The sequence below is a fragment of the Aythya fuligula genome, chromosome 2 (assembly GCF_009819795.1).
Source record: "Aythya fuligula isolate bAytFul2 chromosome 2, bAytFul2.pri, whole genome shotgun sequence".
NCBI classification, from domain to species: Eukaryota; Metazoa; Chordata; class Aves; order Anseriformes; family Anatidae; genus Aythya; species Aythya fuligula.
Window position 1 is genome coordinate 155,591,713 of NC_045560.1, and position 20,348 is coordinate 155,612,060.

The 20,348-nt window shown below is 46.8% G+C and overlaps 2 protein-coding genes across 15 annotated transcripts in view; one reads left to right on the forward strand and one right to left on the reverse strand.

Moving 5' to 3' along the window:
* The first annotated feature begins 2,083 nt into the window (after positions 1 to 2,083).
* On the forward strand, positions 2,084 to 3,242 carry RPLP1 (ribosomal protein lateral stalk subunit P1). The gene is made up of 4 exons (XM_032180864.1): positions 2,084 to 2,267; positions 2,389 to 2,463; positions 2,559 to 2,676; positions 3,121 to 3,242. Exons 1-4 carry the CDS (start codon positions 2,196 to 2,198, stop codon positions 3,198 to 3,200), a joined length of 345 nt encoding a protein of 114 aa, XP_032036755.1. The 5' UTR covers positions 2,084 to 2,195; the 3' UTR covers positions 3,201 to 3,242.
* A 1,217-nt stretch (positions 3,243 to 4,459) lies between these two features.
* PTK2 (protein tyrosine kinase 2) overlaps positions 4,460 to 20,348 on the reverse strand; it is a 191,642-nt gene continuing 175,753 nt past the window's right edge. For 10 of the 14 annotated variants that reach the window (XM_032180855.1, XM_032180854.1, XM_032180856.1 and 7 more), the window contains 8 exons: positions 20,087 to 20,218; positions 12,792 to 12,854; positions 10,046 to 10,085; positions 9,427 to 9,533; positions 7,297 to 7,305; positions 6,580 to 6,735; positions 6,365 to 6,445; positions 4,460 to 5,742 (listed from right to left, as the gene is read on the reverse strand). In XM_032180855.1, coding sequence (XP_032036746.1) covers positions 5,530 to 5,742; positions 6,365 to 6,445; positions 6,580 to 6,735; positions 7,297 to 7,305; positions 9,427 to 9,533; positions 10,046 to 10,085; positions 12,792 to 12,854; positions 20,087 to 20,218 — 801 coding nt within the window. In that variant the 3' untranslated portion in view covers positions 4,460 to 5,529. The remainder of the gene's footprint in view (positions 5,743 to 6,364; positions 6,446 to 6,579; positions 6,736 to 7,296; positions 7,306 to 9,426; positions 9,534 to 10,045; positions 10,086 to 12,791; positions 12,855 to 20,086; positions 20,219 to 20,348) is intronic. The other 4 variants (XM_032180853.1, XM_032180851.1, XM_032180847.1 and 1 more) reach the window with 1 other exon arrangement.

Genomic DNA, 20,348 nt, shown 5'->3' on the forward strand with positions numbered 1-20,348 from the left:
CCACCTCAGGAAATTTTCACACCCAACCTCTTTGCTTTGCTTATCAGGAAGACACTCCTGTGCTATCTGATGAAATCTTTATCAGCACAGTTGCATTATCACCCTACATCAGAGCATTGGCTTTCTGGAGCAAGCCCTAGTAACTCATCACTCTGGAAGTAATTCAGGATCCTAGAACTGTAGAATACACAGAAGCATATATATATATATATTTTAACGTAAATGTATTTTTTTCTGATTTTTTATTTGACTTTATTCTGAGCCCCTACAGATCAGCCACTTCAGTGTCACTCGATAGATGCAGCAAGACAGCCATGAAGCAAGGATGCGGGCAAATCTCCTCTAATTAATGTCTTTATCAACTGAAACCTAAGCTTATGTGAAAGTCACGTTTAAATTTCAGGTCATAATATTTTATTTTTAAACAATGCATCTGAATTTTTTTAATGGTTTTCGCTTAAGGACTGTTACCTATGTCCCTGTTCTCTCCTATAGGGTCTGCCCAAATTTCCACTCAGACCTTCACCACAAAAACAGGATAGCAAAAGCTGGCCCCTGTCGTTCACCTGTCTTCTTACCCACAAGCAACAGAAACTCCCAAGTACTGTCCCCAAACAAATGTGTTCAACTTCAGTACAACAGCATGAAATCTGTGGAACATCGCCAACAAGAAGCCCTTGAACACACAGAACCTGCAAGTTCAGTGAAGCTAGATTTTTTGCTGAAGACAGCAAAAATCTAGCTAAAAAAATCTACAGCAAAAAATCTGTCTGAAGACAGCAAAAATCTAGCTAAAAATCAGATTTATAGGCACTATTTAAATCCTGTACAATAAGTTACTTTCTATTCAACGCAGGATGTTTTCAGCGGAGCAGGCACATTTCAGATGCTGAATCTAACATCATTTGGCTTCTCAGCTGGCAGTGTCTTTAGCCATGAGGTATAAACTGAGCTATTTAGCTATCTTCACGTGGGCTGTTCCAATAAAGGCTCATGGTGGTCCTCCTGCATTGGCAATTGATAATTCCTCTTGCTTCCATCTGCTTCAGCAAGTCATTCTTCAGTTCCCTCTCCCACATAGACAAACATAATCTGGGATCTGTTTAGGAGGAATCTTTCTTACTGGATAAGGTTGGGTCTCCTGCAGCTTTTTTTTAGCCTTTCCACAAGCTGCACATTTCCAGAGGTGCTGTTGGAGTTGCTCAGAGATTCCAACGCCCTTAAACAAACTCCAATTTCTGCTTCCAGATATTTCGAGCATAGCTATAGCCTACACGAGAACTTCCTTCTAAACTAGATCTGTGAGTTCATTTGCCTGAAAATTACATTTTTTGGTCACCTGCAAGCAAAGTGCCGCAACATTCAGCATTCACCATCTCCAGCAGTAAGTAGCATCTGATCCTCATCCAGTGAAACTTGGAGATGCTTCGAATTATGAGGAAGGGATGGATAAAAGATGTATTGAACGCTGTCATTTTAGGGTTCTAGATACCCTATCTTTTTGCAAATCCTTAAATTATTCTGCTCAAGCTTGATTTTGAAAGTTTTATTTACAGATCGCAAACACCAGTCTACAAAAAAATACGTATTTTAAGTAACTTTACTCTTATCTGGATATCGGTTGATCACATATAAATAGCAGAGGGGGAAATGCTGGAATTTGCAAAGGTTACAAAGTCACCTCGAAGTGGGGAAGTGGGAATTGATCACAAATGGCTCTTTCCACATCGCTATTTTATTTATTTATTTATTTTTGCACACGTGCGTTCAGGCAAGCAACGTCACCCTAAGGTGCCAGCCACCCAGGCGCCACCCACGAGGTTTGGATGCGTTTTTGGGGCAAAACAGTGCCAAATCGCGACCCCTCGTGGCGCAGGGCGGCAAGCGGCGCCTCAGCCCCAGCCCGCCCTCACGCGTGAGGGGGGCAGCGGGAAATGGCCGCCGCCTCGCCTCCTCCCGCCCCCCCTCCGCGATTGGTGGAGCTCCTCTCCTCCCCGCTCTCGGATTGGCTAACGGCGCTGTCATCTCCTTGTTCGGCTCTGCGATTGGCTGAGGGCGCTGATATAAAGCCGCCCCTCAGGGGCGGGCGCCCTTTCCTCGCTGGCCGCACAAGGTGCTGTGTCCTTCACACGAAGCTAAGGCCGTTCCACCCCGGCGACTGGCACCGCGCCCCCCAGATACCACACCACCACACCATGGCCTCCGTCTCCGAGCTCGCCTGCATCTACTCCGCCCTTATTCTGCACGACGACGAAGTCACCGTCACGGTGAGTGCAAGGCCCCGGCGCCACAAGATGGCGGCCGGCCGCGGCATGGCGGCGGCGGCCTCCTCCTCCCCCTCCTCCTCCTTCCCTTGGAACCGTCCCCTCAGCGCCGGCCTCGTTGCAGGAGGACAAAATTAACGCCCTCATCAAGGCGGCGGGAGTCACCGTGGAGCCCTTCTGGCCGGGGCTGTTCGCTAAGGTAAGCGGGGGGTGGATGGGGAAGGGGGCTCTGGGGGGGGTGAAGCGAAGCTGCCCCCGCGTTGACGAGGCCTTGCCGGGCGCTTTTCTCCTCAGGCTTTAGCCAACATCGACATCGGCAGCCTCATCTGCAACGTGGGAGCCGGCGGCGGGGCTCCGGCTGCGGCTGCTCCTGCGGGAGGGGCTGCGCCGGCGGGCGGCGGGGCTGCCCCGGGTAAGTGGGGTGCTGGGATGGGAGGTGCTGGGTGAAACCTTGGATTGAGATGTTCTTAGGCAGCTTGGGAGGCAGCGTGCGGGTGGGAGGGAGCAGAACCACGCCTCATGCTTAGTAATAAGGCTGGAGTCAGCGTTTGAATTAAGCACGTGGGGCTGGGGTTACCTCAGAGGCACAGGCTGCCCATAAAAGCTGTGGCTGCCCCATCCCTGGAGGTGCTCAGGGACAGGTTGGATGATGCCCTGAGCAAGCTGATGCAGTGGGAGGTGTCCCTGCCTGTGGCATGGGGTTGGAACTAAATGATCTTCGAGGTCCCTCGCACCCCAGGCCATTCTGTGATGAATAAGCTGTCACCGTCCAGGTTTTGCTTCTTGATGTTAAGTCCTTCAGCATGTGACTTTTATGAATTGGTGCAAAAAATTCTCACTGCTCTTTCTTTTATAGCTGAAGAGAAGAAAGAAGAGGAAAAGAAAGAGGAATCAGAGGAATCTGATGATGACATGGGCTTTGGTCTTTTTGACTAATTAGTTTTGTACCTGCCTGTAATAAAGAAGCATTGAACTGTTTGGTTGTCTCTTAAATGCTGGAAGGGAGTGGATGAAGGTTGGCCACACTCCCTGCAGTCCCCAAAACTGCTGCCACTGAATGCAGGCCTAGGGTTTAACTACTCCCCGTGTTGGTTCTTCATCCCCAGCAGCAGTGAAGGCGTAGCACAGCACCAGTTACAGCTCCTAACTGCAGTCCCAGCATGTAGATAGAGGTGTGCACACAACTCCAGTGAGCATGGGAGGTGCTGAGGTTTAGAAGTGTTACTGCTTGGTGTGCGACCTTTTGGGATGCTGCTGCACCCCACCGATTCCTAGCTCACAACACCAGACAACTGAACCTGCTCAGGAGCAGTTAGGGTACAACTGTGGAGGGCAGTTGTTGAGCTCAACATGTTGGAAAAGGCTGAAATGCTTGGTTAAAGTCTGGCTAAAACTGAGTGGCTGTAATTATTCATGTATAGCTGTAATTTAAGAAGTACATGAAAAAAGTTTGCAATACTCAAAGCTTCAAGCCTGGGGTATATAATGCACAGAGGGCTTTGCTTTTCCAGGGAAAAAAAAAGAAAGCATCACAGGAAAAAGCAGCTTTGAAGGGTGGGTGTAGAAGAATTGTTCAGCTTACAAATGGAGTGATGTAAAAGTATTATGAAAACTTTTGAATTGGGCTTATCCTGAGCATGTGAGTCAAGGTAAGGGCTATCTTTAAATGTGTGTCAAAATATTAAATGAAAGGCAATAATAAAGCATTCTGTACGTTTAAAGGAACACTCAAAAGCTGTGTTGGAGGGTTGTGTATCCGGATGAACGGTGGTAGCACTATGCTGCCCCATCTCACAAAACCCAGGACTTTTTGTGGGGAAGATGCAGACACCTGGGGAAATGTGCTCTGGTCTTGATGGGGGACTCCAGGTGGCAGCAGATCCTGCAACTGCATTGCTGCTGAGAGCTTCTGAAACAACTCTGCAGCTGCTGCTCCCCCCACCTCCATCAAAGAAAAAGTGATTTTAAAAGTAAAGGAACGTAAGAAGTGACACCCCGTAATCACAAACGGTTCATTTAGATGGCTGGTAGCACTGGCTGACTTGTTCCTGTGCTTAGAAATAAAACTGCTTTAGGGAAGATTGCTAAAAAAATTTTTGATTTCTTCCTTGGCTGCTCGCTGTAACTTCCAAAACCTCAGGGAAAGGAAGGGAGGGCTCTCCAGTAAACACACACAGACAAAAAAAGAGCCAGACTCACTGGTAACACCTTTTTAATAGGTCAAAGTAACTGTACAGTTCATTATATTCTTCCTGAGAATAATTTATATCCCTCAACAGCAAAAAGGGAGTGTGGTTTTTATTTTAACAGAACCGATGGCATAACTGGAAAAACCAAGGAAAATCTACTCACGCTGCTCTACGGTAACTCCTCCCAGGCAAGATAGACAAAAGGATGGGTTAGTTAGCTACAGTGGGTTTAAAATATTCAACATGGCTTTAATCTGTCTTTATAAATTATATAAAAACGGGGGGCATGAATGGTTACAGGGCTCCTCGAAACGCCGCTCTGAGTTGCTCTGGTACAAAGCAGCATTTTTTGCTTCCAAGGAAAACGACGTTGCTACAAAAAGAACTGGCACGTTAATTCGGGTGAAAGGGACGAGTTTTCAGTTGTGTCCTACAGCTAGCTCCAACCAAACGCATCACACGGGCACGTAAAAGTAAAAGGCAGGAAGATGAAGAGGGCTTTTAGTCTGTCCGGAAACGACCGACGTCTTGAAAATATAGCTTTTTATTTTCTTTCTCTGTAAATTGTGATTAGCATATTGCGACGTTAAGTGTTCTAATAAAAAAAAAAAAAAAAAAAAAAAAACTTCCAGTCTGGATAGTTCATACACTGCGGGCAAGAATTCTCAGCCCTGAGGTTTCCCAGAATTCTTCTTATTCACGATCTCTTTTTTTTTTTCCCCGCTCTGCTGCTCGAACAGTTCTGGCTCCGAGACCCCGCGGCAGCTCGAGGCGAAGCGCGGCCGACGCGATGGGAGCAAAACCCAACCTCGCTCCCCCAGGGCCTTCTGTACAGACTTCGGCTGCTGCCCACGCCGCTGCTTCAATCCCAGACCAGCTCGGCTTTAAAAAAAAAAACTGGGTTCAACTTTTTTTTTTTTTTTTTGTCGCGGGAGAGAAGCGCCGGCTGCCAGGCAGCTGAAGCAAGAGTCACTGGAAAGCCAGGACTGCGCCGGGTGAATCCTCGCTGCTGGTGGAAGGTCAGCCTGTGGCGAGCAGAATTCCTTCAGCCTGCTGAAACTCTTCCCTCGGTGCTCCTAGTGCGGCCTGGACTGGCTGATCATTTTCAGTCGGGCTTGGTCGATGACATCCAGCAAGTTTTTGGCGTCCACGGCCAGAGCGTGAGCGGCCGTCAGCATCTGCTTCTTGTACTCCTGCTGCAGGCTGGTCATGACGTACTGCTGGGCCAGCTTCATCTTGTTAATGAGCTCGGCCAAGTCCGAGTTGAGCAGCTTCTGCGCCATCTCGATCTGCAACGAGAGGACTCGGTCAGCTGGGGAAATCGTCAGAAATCATTTAGGACAGAGCAACAGCACCCTCCACCCTCCCTGAGGTTTCGTTTTGGAGCTGGAGCCACCACGTGGAACTGCTACACAGGATGATTTGCTGCCTTTCTCACTACCACGCTCAAGGTTTTGGAGGAAAATGGTTTTATTCCTGACTCTCCTCAACTCCACTGACAGATCTCAGTCATTTCTTCATCCCAAACGAGGTTTCTAAGGGATATTTTCTCATCCAAAGCTCCCAGCCGCACCGAGCTGTGCTCAGTTTCCTGTGTCATGACTTTGTGTGCAAGCTGTTTAATCAAAGATTAAAATTGCACCAAGAATTAAGGCCCAGATGCTCTCCCTGCACCCCAGTTGTGATTCGCTGTAAGCACTGCTGACAGCTTTTATTTCAACTGTGCTCCTTCACCCACTGCGAGCACCTTCACTTGGAAAAAATGACATCCACACAGCGCTTAGGTTCTAATAAACTTGATTTCATGAAGAAATCGGAGTGTTCACAGTGCCTACTGCATCCAAACGTGTGTGTGCAGGGAAGAGAGAGCCAAAACAGACGGGGACTGAGCAGCACGTGAGCTGTACCCACCTCTCTGTGGGTGCTTGCAGGAAGCACCGGCAGGGTCTCATCCACCGTTGCCAGCAAGGTTCTCAGCGCCAAGCCCACCTCCTGAAGAGAAAAGGAAGTAAATAAGGAAACAAAACAGCCCCAAAACGTGTCTTGACTTCCCAGAAAGCTTCTCCTCCATCAATTCCGTCATTCGGGGGCGAAATCCAGCCCCGATCTCCCAAGTTCCTCCTCACCTTTACCATGGGCACGTACTCCTCCGGCGGGGCCGGCTGGATTTTGCTGGACATCTCGATGACGGCTTTCACCAGCCCCGTTACGTTCTCGTAGACTTTGTCGTTGGAGCGGTCCAGGTTGGCCGTGGGAGGAGGGCTGATTTCCTGCGGCTGAAGCTGGAAGCAGAGAGGAGCTGCTGAAACTCGTGTCCCCCAGCAGATGGGGCTCAGCAACCTCCCAAGCTCCGGGAAGGGCTGGTGTTCGCCACCGCCACCCTGTCCCCGCTGAACACACTCACCCCTGGGGCTGAAGGAAGTTTCCTTCATGTGAAATGAGGGATTTTACCCAAAAATCTCCGAAGAGCTCCCAGTCTGACCCCCACAACAACAAAACAAGGTGAGGAACGAGGAGCAGAGCACTGGGCACATCTCAGTGCTTCGCTCCCGATGGACAAAGTCCCTTTTACAACAGGTCCCTTGTCCCCCAAAATCCTTTTTTTATTATTTTTTTTTTTTGCAGGGCAAATTAACAAAAACCAGTGTCACCAGCAGAGCTGGGACACCCCAAAGGTGTTCACTAGTTTCTTTCCTATAACTGAGGGTAAGGAACCCGGTAATTATTGAATCAGCAGGGAGAGGCCGTGATTGGAATTGGATGAAGCGAGCGAGAAGTTACAAGAGGTCGCATGCAAAGACGTCGGGGGACAGGGCACGTACACACGCTCACGCACTGCTTACCCTCCATGGCTATTGTTGAGCAGAAGGTGGGGGAAGGTTAAAGAAATTTACCGAAAGAAGGGGAAAAAAAAAAAAAAGAGAAAAACAATATTAATAAACTCAGCAGGAAAAAAAAACAAAAAACAAAAAACAAAAAAACACAAACCCAAACCAAAACACGCGCAGCAATAAGAGCCCAGTTAAAAAAGCCTGCAACAAAAGTGATCCTGAAGGGGGCCGGCAGGCGTTCGGGTTAGCTCGTGGCCCCCCCAGCTGACAACTGAAGGGGGGAGAAGTGCTGGCCATGCGCCCACGCCGCCTTTTGGCTCGGCACGTGGGGAAGAGAGCATGCAAAGCTCGAGAGGAGCAAGGCAGGCTGGCAAACAGCGAAGTGGGGAGTGCAGTGAAAGGGCCTCTGCAGCGGGGGGGGGACACGCTTCCTGGGAAACCCTGCTCCCTTTTAACGCAGCCGGGGTTAGGAAGTACCAAGAGCCCGCTCCAAATGCATTGTAGGACGTGTAGTATACTGAAATGAACCCCAAAAACATCTTCAGTGAGCAAAGTCACGACCTATTCCAAACTAATGAACTTTTTTTTTTCTTGAAAGGGCACGTGACAATCCCATTTCAGGAAATCGCTGCCAGGAAAAAGAAGAAAACCAGCACTTTTTTTTTTTTTCCACTGAAGGAGCATAAATAAATCTTCGCGCTGATGATGTTTCTGGCTGCTCAGGTTGGTTTGTCGCGAAGAGGCTGTGTTTCAGAAAACATTTTTCATGTTCCAGTATCAGTAGTTAGAAAGCAACTTTTGGAGAAGCCAAATTCAGCGCCACATCTGCTCCTGCTTTTTTACGTTTTCTGTGGCTTGGCAGCGTGAAAAGCACTGGCACCAGCTGATAATAAATAACCTGGCTTGAACTCGCCCGCGCTGCCTGTTTAGGCTGATTCTTAAATATTCAGATAACCTCAGGACAAAAGTGAGCAAGAGCGAGACAGGCAGGGGCTGAAAGATCAGTCTGTGCCAAACACGGTGCTTTGGTGGCAAGTTTTGAACCTCACGCTCAGAGGAACTGCATTTTTCCCTGAATTTTCTCAAAATCAGCATCAGCTCCATCTGTGCCTGCCGGAATAGGGATTCCAGTTCTCTGCTCGAGGCTTGGCAGGGCTCTGATTAACGCGAGGCTCTCCTGTGAGGAACTGCACTATTTATTAACTGGCTGTCGTAGGAGAGCAGGGATGGCCCCAGCGTATTTACAGGAGCCCGCACCCTAATTCTGACGTTGCTCTCTTCTCAGGAAAGGGCTGGAGTGCACAGAGGTTGTAAAGGGAACTGGGGTGTGTCTGCATCACTTCTGGTAGGGCAGTGCTGACGGGGAAGCCCCCATCAGTGTATCTAACTCCTGGAAATTGCTAATAGCAAAAATAGCTCCAGTGGTTCCCCTCGGGAGGCCCTGGGGTCACTTGTTTCGGATTAGGCAGGTAAACGAGTCCCGAAGGCAGGGAAAAAAAACCTGGAGACATGATTTTCGGAGTCACTGACACTCTTAAGGACCAGTTCCACTTGCACCAGAGGAAACAGGGCAAGGTTTCACACAGCCCTGCAGAACCTCTCTGCTAGACAACTCCACAAAGTTTCATGTCTGGTTTGCTCGCCTATTTACTGGAGATGTGACAACAAAGACAACAGTAAGAAAGTCCTGACCACACCGTTTCCTCTCTTTCCTTGCTCCCCAGAGCCAGCAGGGTTTTGGGAGTCATGGGGCTGCAACAAGGAGCTTTTTGGGGCACCACAGCTCAGATGTTTCTCCTCTACGTGACTGAGGGCCTGGACACCGTGGCAATACCTGAGTAACCTGGGTGTGCTGAGCTCCAAGGCTGGGTCCATGTGAGCAAGATCCTACACTCCTCAGACCAGAAATAAGCTCACCTGGGAAAGATTCTAGGTGAGGAACGTGCTGAATCAGTCCTGGAGGATGTGAGCCACGCAATAAACTCCCTGCAGAGCTGCCAGCGCACGACAACGTCTACTCGGGGAGTTCAGTCACTTTTGCTTTCCATGGGCTCGGGGAACAGCTAACTACCTCTGAGGGGCACCGTTTCATTTTCTGAGACGTGTGCTAGTTTCATTTTCCTGTGCTACCCAGCACTGTACCTTCACGCCTTCGTTGTAGCTGTCCACGGGGCTGTTGAGGCTTGCCAGGCTGCCCAAATGGCCGGGGGCTCCGGGCCGGGGAGGTTTCTTTGGCGGCGCTGTGTGATCTGGGGAGGAAAATCTGCATTTTAGAGGACCAGAGCATCAGCTGTACCTGCTTAATTCTGGTCTATCAACATCACAAAGTGCTACTCCTGCTTTACTGACTCGGTACACCTAACCCAGAGCTGAGAGGTGCTCACCACCTCGTGCCCCAGCTGCGTGTCTGGGCAATCAGGCCTCTTCCTGGCAGAAGCCCTGGGCCTGACTCACTTTAAGACAGAGAAACCTAAATTTAGTTGTCTACCTGTGCTTTGCATGTCTCAACTCCACCCACAGTGGAGTCCTACACGGTGATTCAGCTTCCTCTAGACTCCCCAGCTGTTTGAACACCTCCCTGGAGTTGCTGACTACGTCTCTGGGAATTTAAGCACTGCCAGCACCGAAACACCTCTGTGGAGTTCTCTGGAATCGAATCCAACCTTGTATGGAAATACTGGAAAGCACCTTTGTTGACTACTGCTGCTACAAGACCTGTAATCCAGGATTCAAGGCGACGTGGTAGGATTTGACTGCTTACCTGGTTTCCCCACAGGCTGATATATGTGCTGGTTACCAGCCTACAAAATAAAGCACACATTTATAGCAGTTAGCACAGCGCTCACCATTTCACTAGCAGAATCTTAACCACCTGGAAACAGCCAGTTCTCAGCCCATTTCCCAGTTAAAAACACGTCCATATTCACCATCATCTCCTAATTACATTATTTACACAGTAAGGAAAGGATTTTCATTTATGTTGTAGTACCCACAGCAGCCCTGGCCTGTGTGTGACAGTTTATCCCTCACTATGAATCAAATGTGGTGCCATATTCACGATATCTTTTGCTCTCCATTCAGGGATCAAACTTCTGAGCTGTGAAGCTCTTAATCAAGGTCAATTTGCTTATTCATTTGGAAGTATTTACGGATAGATTCAAGTGAATTTCCTCGGGAATTATGCTTATACAACCTCCAGGCCAAGAAAGATGAAAATCTGTTTGGTCACAAGCAAATTAATACCTTACGCAAAACTTGCCACATTAAAAAAAAAACACACAAAAATGTTACAGTCACATTTTGTGCAAGTGTATCTGTAAAAAGGAGTTTCCATTGCAAAGGAAGACACTGAAGGCAGTTAGAATTTAACATGCCCAGCAGGAAAACATTTCAAGAAGGCATTGGTTTATAAAATAAAGGCTGTTTTCTGCAAAGCCAGAACAGCTCTCTGCATCAAACCTAGGGAAGCTGCTTTTTCAACATGTTAAATAAAAAATCCTAGAGCTCCCTTTAAATGGTGTGAAAACACAGGAGCTGCTTTGGTTCGACTTCAGCTCTGGATAATGCTATCATAAATCACTGCCTAAAAATGTTAATTCACTTTTCTGATCATTTAAGCACCGTTTTTGAATCTCCCACGTTCTCTCTTTTCAGAAACACACCCAGGTGACGGGGGCAGCAGCAGCACCCCCACTATTCCTCAGCTTCCAGCTTCGTAGCTGCCTCCTTCCAGCACTAACACAACCACAGCTGGACAAACCAAGCCCCTTCCTTGCCCAACAGCGTGCAGAAGGTCTGCAGGAGGTCCTCTGAACCGACCTGAGATCCTCACATCTTGCTAACAGGATCATCATCCTGTTAACAAACCTGAAGGACACTCAGAATTTTACTTCAGCATTTATTCAAAGCTTCGGCCTGGCGTTTTTAGAAATTAATGTCAGGGGTTTAAAAATTGCAGGCGGATCTGCCAAGGCTTCTGCGGTTAGGGCTGCCCAGCACTTCCTGAGGCCTCTTTTCAGCTGCTCAAAACTTTTTTTTTTTCCCAATTTTAACTGCATGGACTGAGGATTCCCACGCTAACTCCACTCCTAGCTTGTTTCTAGCAGGTTGCTGTGGAAAACTGTGGCCAGAAGGAAAATGTTCAGGGTGTCGGGTCCCACAGAAATATCTTGCTACCACCATGCCTCACCTACCAAAAAGGCACTCGGTGGGAGGACTGCAGTGACACCTCGGTGATCGGGATCCTGCCACAGAAACCTCTGCGTAATTAATGCCGGGTGATTGTTTAACCCCAGCTCTCCTACGAATGCCTCCTGATTTCTCATCCTCCCGATGAGAAACTGAGATTGACTCAGAGAAGCACCAGGCATTTCCCGCTGCAAACGAAGTCAGAGTTGCGTTTTAAGCGTATTAAATGCTTTAAATGTATTAAGAACTCCAAGAATGCAAACTCAAACTCTGGGACTGAATAAAGAGCCTCTTGTAAAACCCATTTGGGCAACCAGCACGTTTTTCTTCCCACTCCTTCAAGTGGGAAGTGCCCTACCTCACCTGGGAACCTGGAACGTATCCTACAAGCAGTTTGGGATCAGGGGGTTGGATTTTTCAGCCTAACCCCAGGCGGTCAAAGCTGAAATGAGGGTCAGAGAAAGCAGCCTGCCCAAAGGAGCTGTGCTTTGAGGAAGCGGCGAGGAGTTTGATCAGCCCTCTGGCAGGACGGAGGCCATGCGACGCCTCTGGGATTGCATCCCAAATGATCGAGGAAAGTGGATTTTAAATGCTGACTTCCAATGCTTTGAAGGTGATCCCTGGACACCAACAAGGGAGGAAGCGCCAGGTTTCTATCAGTAACACTCCCTGGCCTGATCCCCTGTCCTAGCTGCGTGATTCAGAGGGTCTGATGGCAGTTCAACCACCGGGGAGATGTTTTTAGTTAAGTACACAGCAGTGAAGCCAGGAAGGAAGAACAGCACAGCTGCAGCTGCTGTCTGACAAGAAATGGATGGCTGTGGGGTTTGCTCCATTTGTTTCAGAGCGGGTCAGTTACCCTACACAGATTCCCGGGTAATACAACAGCAACATTTACATTCCTGGTAAGAAAACCCTTCAGATATTTAAACAACTGCTGAAGTTATTTTCCCCCGGCTTCCTGTCGATGGGAGTTTCAGAAAACCATCGAGGGTTTTAAAACGCCCAGGCCCAATTAGGCACCGCAGAAGCTTTTTGAAAATCACTGCGACATCTCTGCAGAAGCATTTGCTTCCACGGCAGCTTCGAGGGGCCAAAACCAACCCCAAAAAATCCTCCCAAGTGCTGCACGAGGAGCTCCGCCTCGGCTGCTGTTCCCGCAGAAGCTGAGCTTCTTGGAAAGCTGGAGCAGCGTGTAAGAGCAGTGGAAACATTGAGCAAAGCCTCTCAGTCATCTCCCACAGTCACGACTGCACAGCGTGTACTACCAGGAAGCTGGAAGAAGGGCTGGGAGCCGAGGAGATCCCACAAGCACTTACAGGGCCCTGGAGACCTCCGTCCTCGCGGTCGATGCTGCCCCGGGAGAGCCGCACGTCGGGTTTCTGCAAGGAGAAGTCACAATTTCACTGCTCTGCTTGCAGAGTCACACAACCTGGGCTCAAAACCGTCTTAAAAACAAGCAAATAACGTCAAAAATGTTATGCTGACATATCCAGATGTCATTTAATTCCCCTCCCTACCATGCTACAGCTACCAAAACGCCCGGTGGGCTTCTGGACTGCTTCTCAGCACACGTGTAAAAAAGGCTTTTTTTAAGCAGTGACGGTACCGTTTCCCCAACACAACACTGGAAACCTGCATTTCCATTTTCCCAAAGGCAAACGTTGGGTTTGGGGCTCGTTTTCCTCCCCACAGCACGATTTCAGCCCCAGGATGAGGAGCGCTGCGCATTAATTCCCGTTTCCAGCTCGGGAAGGCTGAGATGTACTTGGCTGCCTCGCCGAGCCTGCGACCGGGGCCAGTTGCTGGAGCTCTTTAAACGTTGCTTTTGGGCACAGAGGTCTAATAAAGGTGCCCAGATGCACTGGTCTCCACAATTAAGTGACAAACAAATGAATTTCTGCTTTATCTGCTTTAAGAAACATGGGGCCTGATTGTTTTACAAGGTAATGCTACTCACGATCCCTTCCCTTCCTTCTTTCTAAAAGCACCAAAGAATGATTCCAATTCCCATATCCTCCTAAAAAACCCTAAAAGCCATCAGGGGAGGCAGATCAACGTGCTAACGTTGATCTCTTATCATTAAAACACTCGTTTTGTGCCGGCAGCCTGCAGCAAGGGCTTATTCTTGGGGTTTTCATTCAGTCCTTCCCAGATGGAGCAAGGCACAGTCAGAGAGGGTCGCTGCCTGAAAGAGCTTGAGATTAAAAATAGGGAAACAAAATTAGACAGGGAAGTATTTAACCCCTTCTTGAACGTGAAGAACCAACAGGACAAAAACGAGCAACCTGCTCCATGTTTCTCTGAGAATTTGTGGTACTTTTATAGCGAGACCTGCATGGATGAAGCTTCAGTTTATTTCCTTGGTGATGAGGAGGAATTTTTTCTGATGAAAGTCTCATTGGGTACAGATGTTAGATACTTCGGAACATATCAAGTGACTGTGATGCTCGTGGTATTTTTTAGCTAAATATTATCTAAGCACACGACTGAATTTCTATCGCACTGATGCTCACAATTTATCACTTCCATTTCTAGCCAGAGATGTGCCCGAAAGAAGATTCAGAAGCACAATGTGCACATGAGCCCAAATAACACCTTTCTTTCCAGTATTAGCAGGAGAAGTTAAATTTACAGACACAGTGAGTCTTCTCCCCTCCTTGTCCTACAACCCACGGCACCACCAGCAGCCAACGTGCAGCATGTGAGCGACCTTCAGGACATTGCACACACGAACACCTGGCTGCAGTCTAAGAATTGTTGCACGAGAAGGGCGTAAATACACAGAAATTATTATTAAAAGCAGGATTAACAAAATTCTGTTGGACTAGCCCTTGGCAAACAAAGCCATGAAGTTGCCCAGGCTCCTCCAAGAACCTGAAAATGAAGATACCGAGTGCCAATGGGTCCGTGAGCAGTTTGTGCCACTGCACAACTGAGCTCTCCCAGCTATGTTTCATGCAACAAATAAGCCCCACACCAAAATTCACCTGTTCCGTGCTTTATCCATTTATTTTTCTGCATTTCTTAACCTTGTTGGAGCACAAGCAGTGCTCCCAGGTGTGTATGTGACATGTCAGGGGAAAAATCAGGCTGTAATTTTGGCCGTGAAGCCCCCCAGATTGAATGTAACAGGTAAGACTTGTTAGCAAGCCGTGCCTAGAAGCACCCTGCTTAATGCTCGTGTTGTCTCTTCATTTCAGAGCATGAAGCCTTTGGGAAATGGGTGATTTACGATTGCAGATTTTTCTGAAAACGTTTCTCACTTGCAAGGATATTTTTTAGTACAGTGACTGACCGTGATGACGAGTCATCCTCAGATGTGTTTCATACTCACCGTATGATGGGGCTGCTCAAACACACAGACTTTGCTTTTTATTTCTTTTTGGTGCGAGCTTTACCAGACTAAAATGCAAGTTTAAGCAACGTCTTTTCTACTTACTATTGTAGCCATTACAGATATATATTCCTGGTTGGATTTTTATCAAAATCTTGCAGAAAATCAAAGTCCTGGAGAAGTAAATGAATTTCTTTTCCTAATAAAAAATCTGCTATCTGAAATCTCTGGAAACTTTAGGAGGACTTTTCAGACAGGATGCATATGTTGACAAACTGGAACAGAATCTATTTTATTTCCCGAATTCCCGGTCACTCACTAATAAAAGGACCATGTATGTCTTGGCGCTCTCAAGACATGCCGAACTGTAACATCTCGGTGGGATTTTCTCAGGCTAAAAATTAAAATCTTATTTTAGCAACAGTTCACATCAATTATGCTTGAATTGCCGTTCTCAGTGTCAGAACAGGACCAATACGAAAACCACAACTATGTGGGAATTTCAGAAAAAAAAACAAAACCAAGCACGATAAGGAAACTATGCGAGTTATTTCTTCCAAACATTGCAGGAAAGAGCTCTACATTTCTCAGCACAACACTGCTCTCTCTGCTGTGGAGTCACTAAAAGGAGTGTGAAAATGCATCTTTATTTTATATAATTAAAAACGACACCACATAGCATAACTACAACTGCAACAGAAAGGTTCAAGCTGGAAATTAAGTTTAAACGGGGAAGGAATTCATGAAGATGCCCCAAAAGAAGGAAAGTCCTCTGCAAAACGTTCAGAGACGGCCAGCTACAGGGCAAGAAGTTACAGCATAAAACCCACAAATTTCCCTACACCGTTGTACTCAGGAGGTCACCTTGAGAAGGTAACAGCGTGACAATTTCTGTCCCACAACTTCTGCTAAGCATGGCATCACCTCCACCATGGGTTTTCTTAACTGTGGTTGTGGACGGATTCCCCTTTGGGGCCAAACTCTGTCTTAAAATACAGAAGATGTGCTCTTCTAGAAGCAATTTAAAAAAAAAATCAGGATAGTTTCTGGCAGTTCCCAACTTCTGCCAAGACCCCAAAATCAAAGTAGGCCTTTAAGGCCCCCTCAGAGGGCCTTTAAGAAATTATTTTAACTCAATGAATTAACTGATTTGCTTTTAAATTCCTTCTACACATGAGATCAGGGCTGGAAGATCAACATTTACATACCCTGGCCCTGATGGAGTATTTCAGTCCTTCGATCCTGATTTTCTGTGCACACGCACTACAAAGGGAAGCCAGCAGGCTCGAGATGAAGTGCAAGTATCTCAGGATGCGTGCCAGAGTGCAGGGTAACGGGCCAAACCTTTTAGTTACAGCGAGCTGTTGGGCTATTTGTGATCATGGAGCTCTGCTTTCAGGGGTGGAGGCTGCTCATTCAGCTTCTACATGCATTGCACTACGTAAGAGTAAAACCTTGATCAATCTTTGTGTATTTTCTTATTTATTTTTTTTTAGAGTGGAACTACCCAGATGGCTGAGAAGTGATAGGAAAATGCAGAATGAGAGCTTCGTGTACTTCTTGTGATACTTCCCTTGGGAATGAGGTAACCACCCAAACATCCCAGGATAAAAACGAGTGAAAATCTTGTGGACTGCAGCACCTAAAGAAGTGTACAGCAAGATTCCTTGCCCTGAAGGATGAGCAGTGTCCCACCTGTTTGATGCAACGCGTTTATGTGGCAGCTGCCTGCCATACACAACCAGCGTCTTCCGTGGCTGCCTGCGCCACGGGTGAAGTGCTGCAACGCTTCCTCTTTGCTTCGACTTCCTCAAACACAACTCACAGATTTCTGTCTCCTTCCTAGAGGCACTTCTGCCAGGACAGCATGAAAAACTGCAGGTTTCATCCGTGTCCTTTAAACACCTAGTGTGCAACATCCCTGCTGTATCAGGGGATGGGATGGGGTCTAGTCCTGAAGACGACAACCCTCCCCACCTTCCCTATTCTCTTCCTACATCCCAGTGAATAAATTTGCCTCAATTTAAGAAGTTCTTTATGCCTCAGTTTTTACACAACAGATTTATTTGTATTCAGGAGCTTCCCATGAAGAGCGATGTTTGTTTTCTCTTTTTCCAGCAGGATCTCAGCATTTTGGATTCCGTTTAAGACTGCAGCTTGCAAACATTTCTGTCTCCTCTCAAGTACTGACTGGTTGTGTGTTCTCAAAGGACCAGTTTCAGACAAACTGCTTACACAGATAACATCCTCTCTGAAGACTGCTACATTTCCATTTCAATGCCGCTGCGATTTTGTTCTTCATCTGGGGTCTCTCTTCTAGCACACACGGCACCAGCGCCGTTCGTACTTGTGCTAACATGCTTTGAGTTGGATTTTCTCTTTGTAGAAGCAGCAATAAATTTTGGGTCACGAGCGTGTTGCTGCTACTCTAGGGAAATAAAAACTGTACTAACAGAAACCCCAGCGAGGCTTTTTCTTCTCCGTGCAGTGTCTCACATTAAATGACTTGCACTTACCCCTCTGAGAGTCCAATTCTCAGTAGTAGAAGTGCGATACACCGTAGGAGTCTGAGGGCTGTGTAAATAGGGGCTGCTTTTGAAAGCAGTCAGTTTAAACTCAGTGCACTAGGCTGCAGTTGCATAAGTTAAAAATTAAATTCTGGCTCTCCTCTCTCTATTGTTCTCTGTGCTCAAAGGGAAAAATATTCTTCTGAAACCTATAGCAGGGAAGGGAGGGCCATGCTTCAGCCAAACAACGTGACCGAAATCTAAAGGTCAGTTTTCCTGCAGAAAGCAGGAAAAGCAAGCGAGACACATGACAACGATTTTGAGAGAGCAAGTTGCTCTCCTCCTTCAATCACCTGGAGCACAGTTAGAGAAGTCCCTTCTCCTGAGAGAAAAAGGACATGGGACAAGGAAACATATATTTAGTGTTTATAATATAAATATTTCTACACTGTATGTAGTTTGGACTCTCCTGTATAAACTCTGGATATTCTTCAGGAAAAGTGCAAGGCCTCTGGGAGTGCCTCCCCTCAGCATCTTTTCTGCCATCTTCATTTCTTCAGGGCTAACCCTAGAAACACATGCTCCTATTCCAGGAAATACCCACCTATAAAATGAAGCTTCCTCTGACATGTGTCATGCTATGGGTTCAAACACACCCTGTGTCTATCGTGGTAGCTTGCTCAGCTTTTGACAGTGTGTAAACGTGTCATGGGTTTACGAATTCCAATTCCTCGTTTTGGCCATTTTTAAGTTCACGTTTACTTCCTCTCAATCTTTCTCTGCTTTTTGCCTTTTTAACTAAGATTTACATCAAAAATTACCAAATTCAGCTCTGGCAAACTGCAGAGCTGTAAAACTGCTCACAAGTTCCCTCTAAGCAGGATGTGGCAGCAGTGACGGTGTCTCTCCAGCAGTAAAGACTATTAGAGGTCAAAAGAAAAATCACTGAGTCCCTCCTCAGGCAGCAATCTGGGGCACGGTGAACATCCTGCTGGTCCTGAGGCTGACCCAAAGCAGAATTAATGCTACGATTAATTATCACCTATCCTGCAGAACAGGAAGGTCCCACGTAACCTAGCGCCACCGCCGAAGTCACAACTGCCTCCTTCTCAGAGGCATGCCATTAAAAGGCATCCTCAGGAGCAAAATATTAATCCCTCAAGAAGCTCTTGACAATGTTTTAAGTTTGCATCCACAATTTGACTTACTAAGCTTGCGAAAGTCCTAAGCAATCGGAGCCGCTTGAGACTGGAAAAGCTAATGCCTAAATTAGGCAAGAAATTTTCCTTTCCCCTCCCTCTCTTCAAGCTCGTAATTAATTGGACAAAGCAATGTGGGTGCAGTGGTTTCTCTGCTATCATCCAATGGCAAGATGCAAATTCCCACGTGTACGTGCAGAGAAATAAGTCAAAAGCAAGCTGTTAACCAAAAGCAACGTCTTAACTCTAGCACAATTTGGATGGTGGCTAGAACATGAAATGGGCATGTGGGCATCACCAGTAACTCTCAACAGCAAGTAGAGATTTACACCCTTTCTTGTCAATGGTTCTGGATACTGCATCTACCTAAAACCCTGACAGAGTAAGGTTATTCAGCTGGCCAGGAGCTAGGTCTCAGTAACGCTGCCTACACACAAGATCTGCTCTGCATTCCCTCCCACTGGCTTCCTGTAGAATAAAGCATAAATGCTTATTCGCAAGGAACTCAATGTACTGGCTTCGATATCCCTAAAAGACATTTTTTCAAGCTCTGTGGGACAACCACTGCCAGCGAACTTTGATGTCCAAGCTACAAATAATCCATCTGTACAGCAAAGGCTTCCCTGGAGGTCTGCTCTGGACAGTGCAGAAAACTCTTAGAGAAACTGTCTCCTGTCATCATCATCTTTAAATACGCAGCAAGCTTATTTAAACTTACCTCCCCTAACAAACCTAGCACACCTGCACTTATACAAACATGTTTTGTACCTATATACACAGCTTCCAAAACAAAGGGTTCCTTGAAATACACTTATGACCAAACATAGGACTGGTATTTGTCACAATCCATATCACACCACTGCAATTTATTCACCTGCCAGGTGAGGCTCCCCAGCACGAGCCTATTCTGGGTAAAATGCTACCAGCATCTTCTGCTGCATCTGTAGCCAACAGTCTTGAATTTTAACACTGAACTTGAATTTTGACAATAAAGAAGTCAGAATTGAACTCAGAAATGAGTGGCTCTGACAACAAGAAAACCTGGAACTGCAGAGAAACAGTGACAGTAGATGCCATTACCAAAGCATTTCTTCTTCTTTTTCCTGGTGATGCTCAGAGCTTTTCCCCCCACCTCACAGAGCTCTCTTTTTAAATTATTTCTTCCCACTGATGTGTCTCTTTATTCCTTTGGTGCAAGACTGCTTGCAAGTCTAGTCGCAGTCAGGGTTGCTAGATGGCTGAAGGTTATCCCTTTTTTAGGGGCAGAGTGTGCACAGATCGATATCCTTAAGAATAAACAGGCAATCTGCAGATGGCCACAGAACCCACAACTTTTCACACATGAATACTTGACTGAATCAAGTGAGACTCACTAAAAAAAACAACAGCTGTTTGAGGCACCTGTAGCAGAGGTCACACTTCCTAGCTGAACACTTCAATTAAGAATTTCTTCCAAACCTGCATTTTGGAACCGACTCCTGTGTTCATTAATATTCTCATTTCACAGAAGTGATCAGTTTTAGCAAGCTGCAACAAAAAGAGTTAAGAAGCACCACAAAACAAAATTTTACCAGGAACCGTTCCTCCTTTTCAAGCCAGCGTTGATCTTCTTCCATCTCTTGTTGTTGTCGTATCAACCTCTCCTCCATGAGATGTGTGGGTAGAACCTGCCCCATTCCTCGTATGTCCAAAGTGCCTGAATCCTACAAAACAGAGGTAGGTTTATGCAATCTCAAAACCACTGACAATTTGTGAAAACAGCTGCAAGAACTTACTGAGCTTATAGAAGAGTGGATTTTTAAAAGCCCCAGTGCACAATAGCAATCAAGCAGA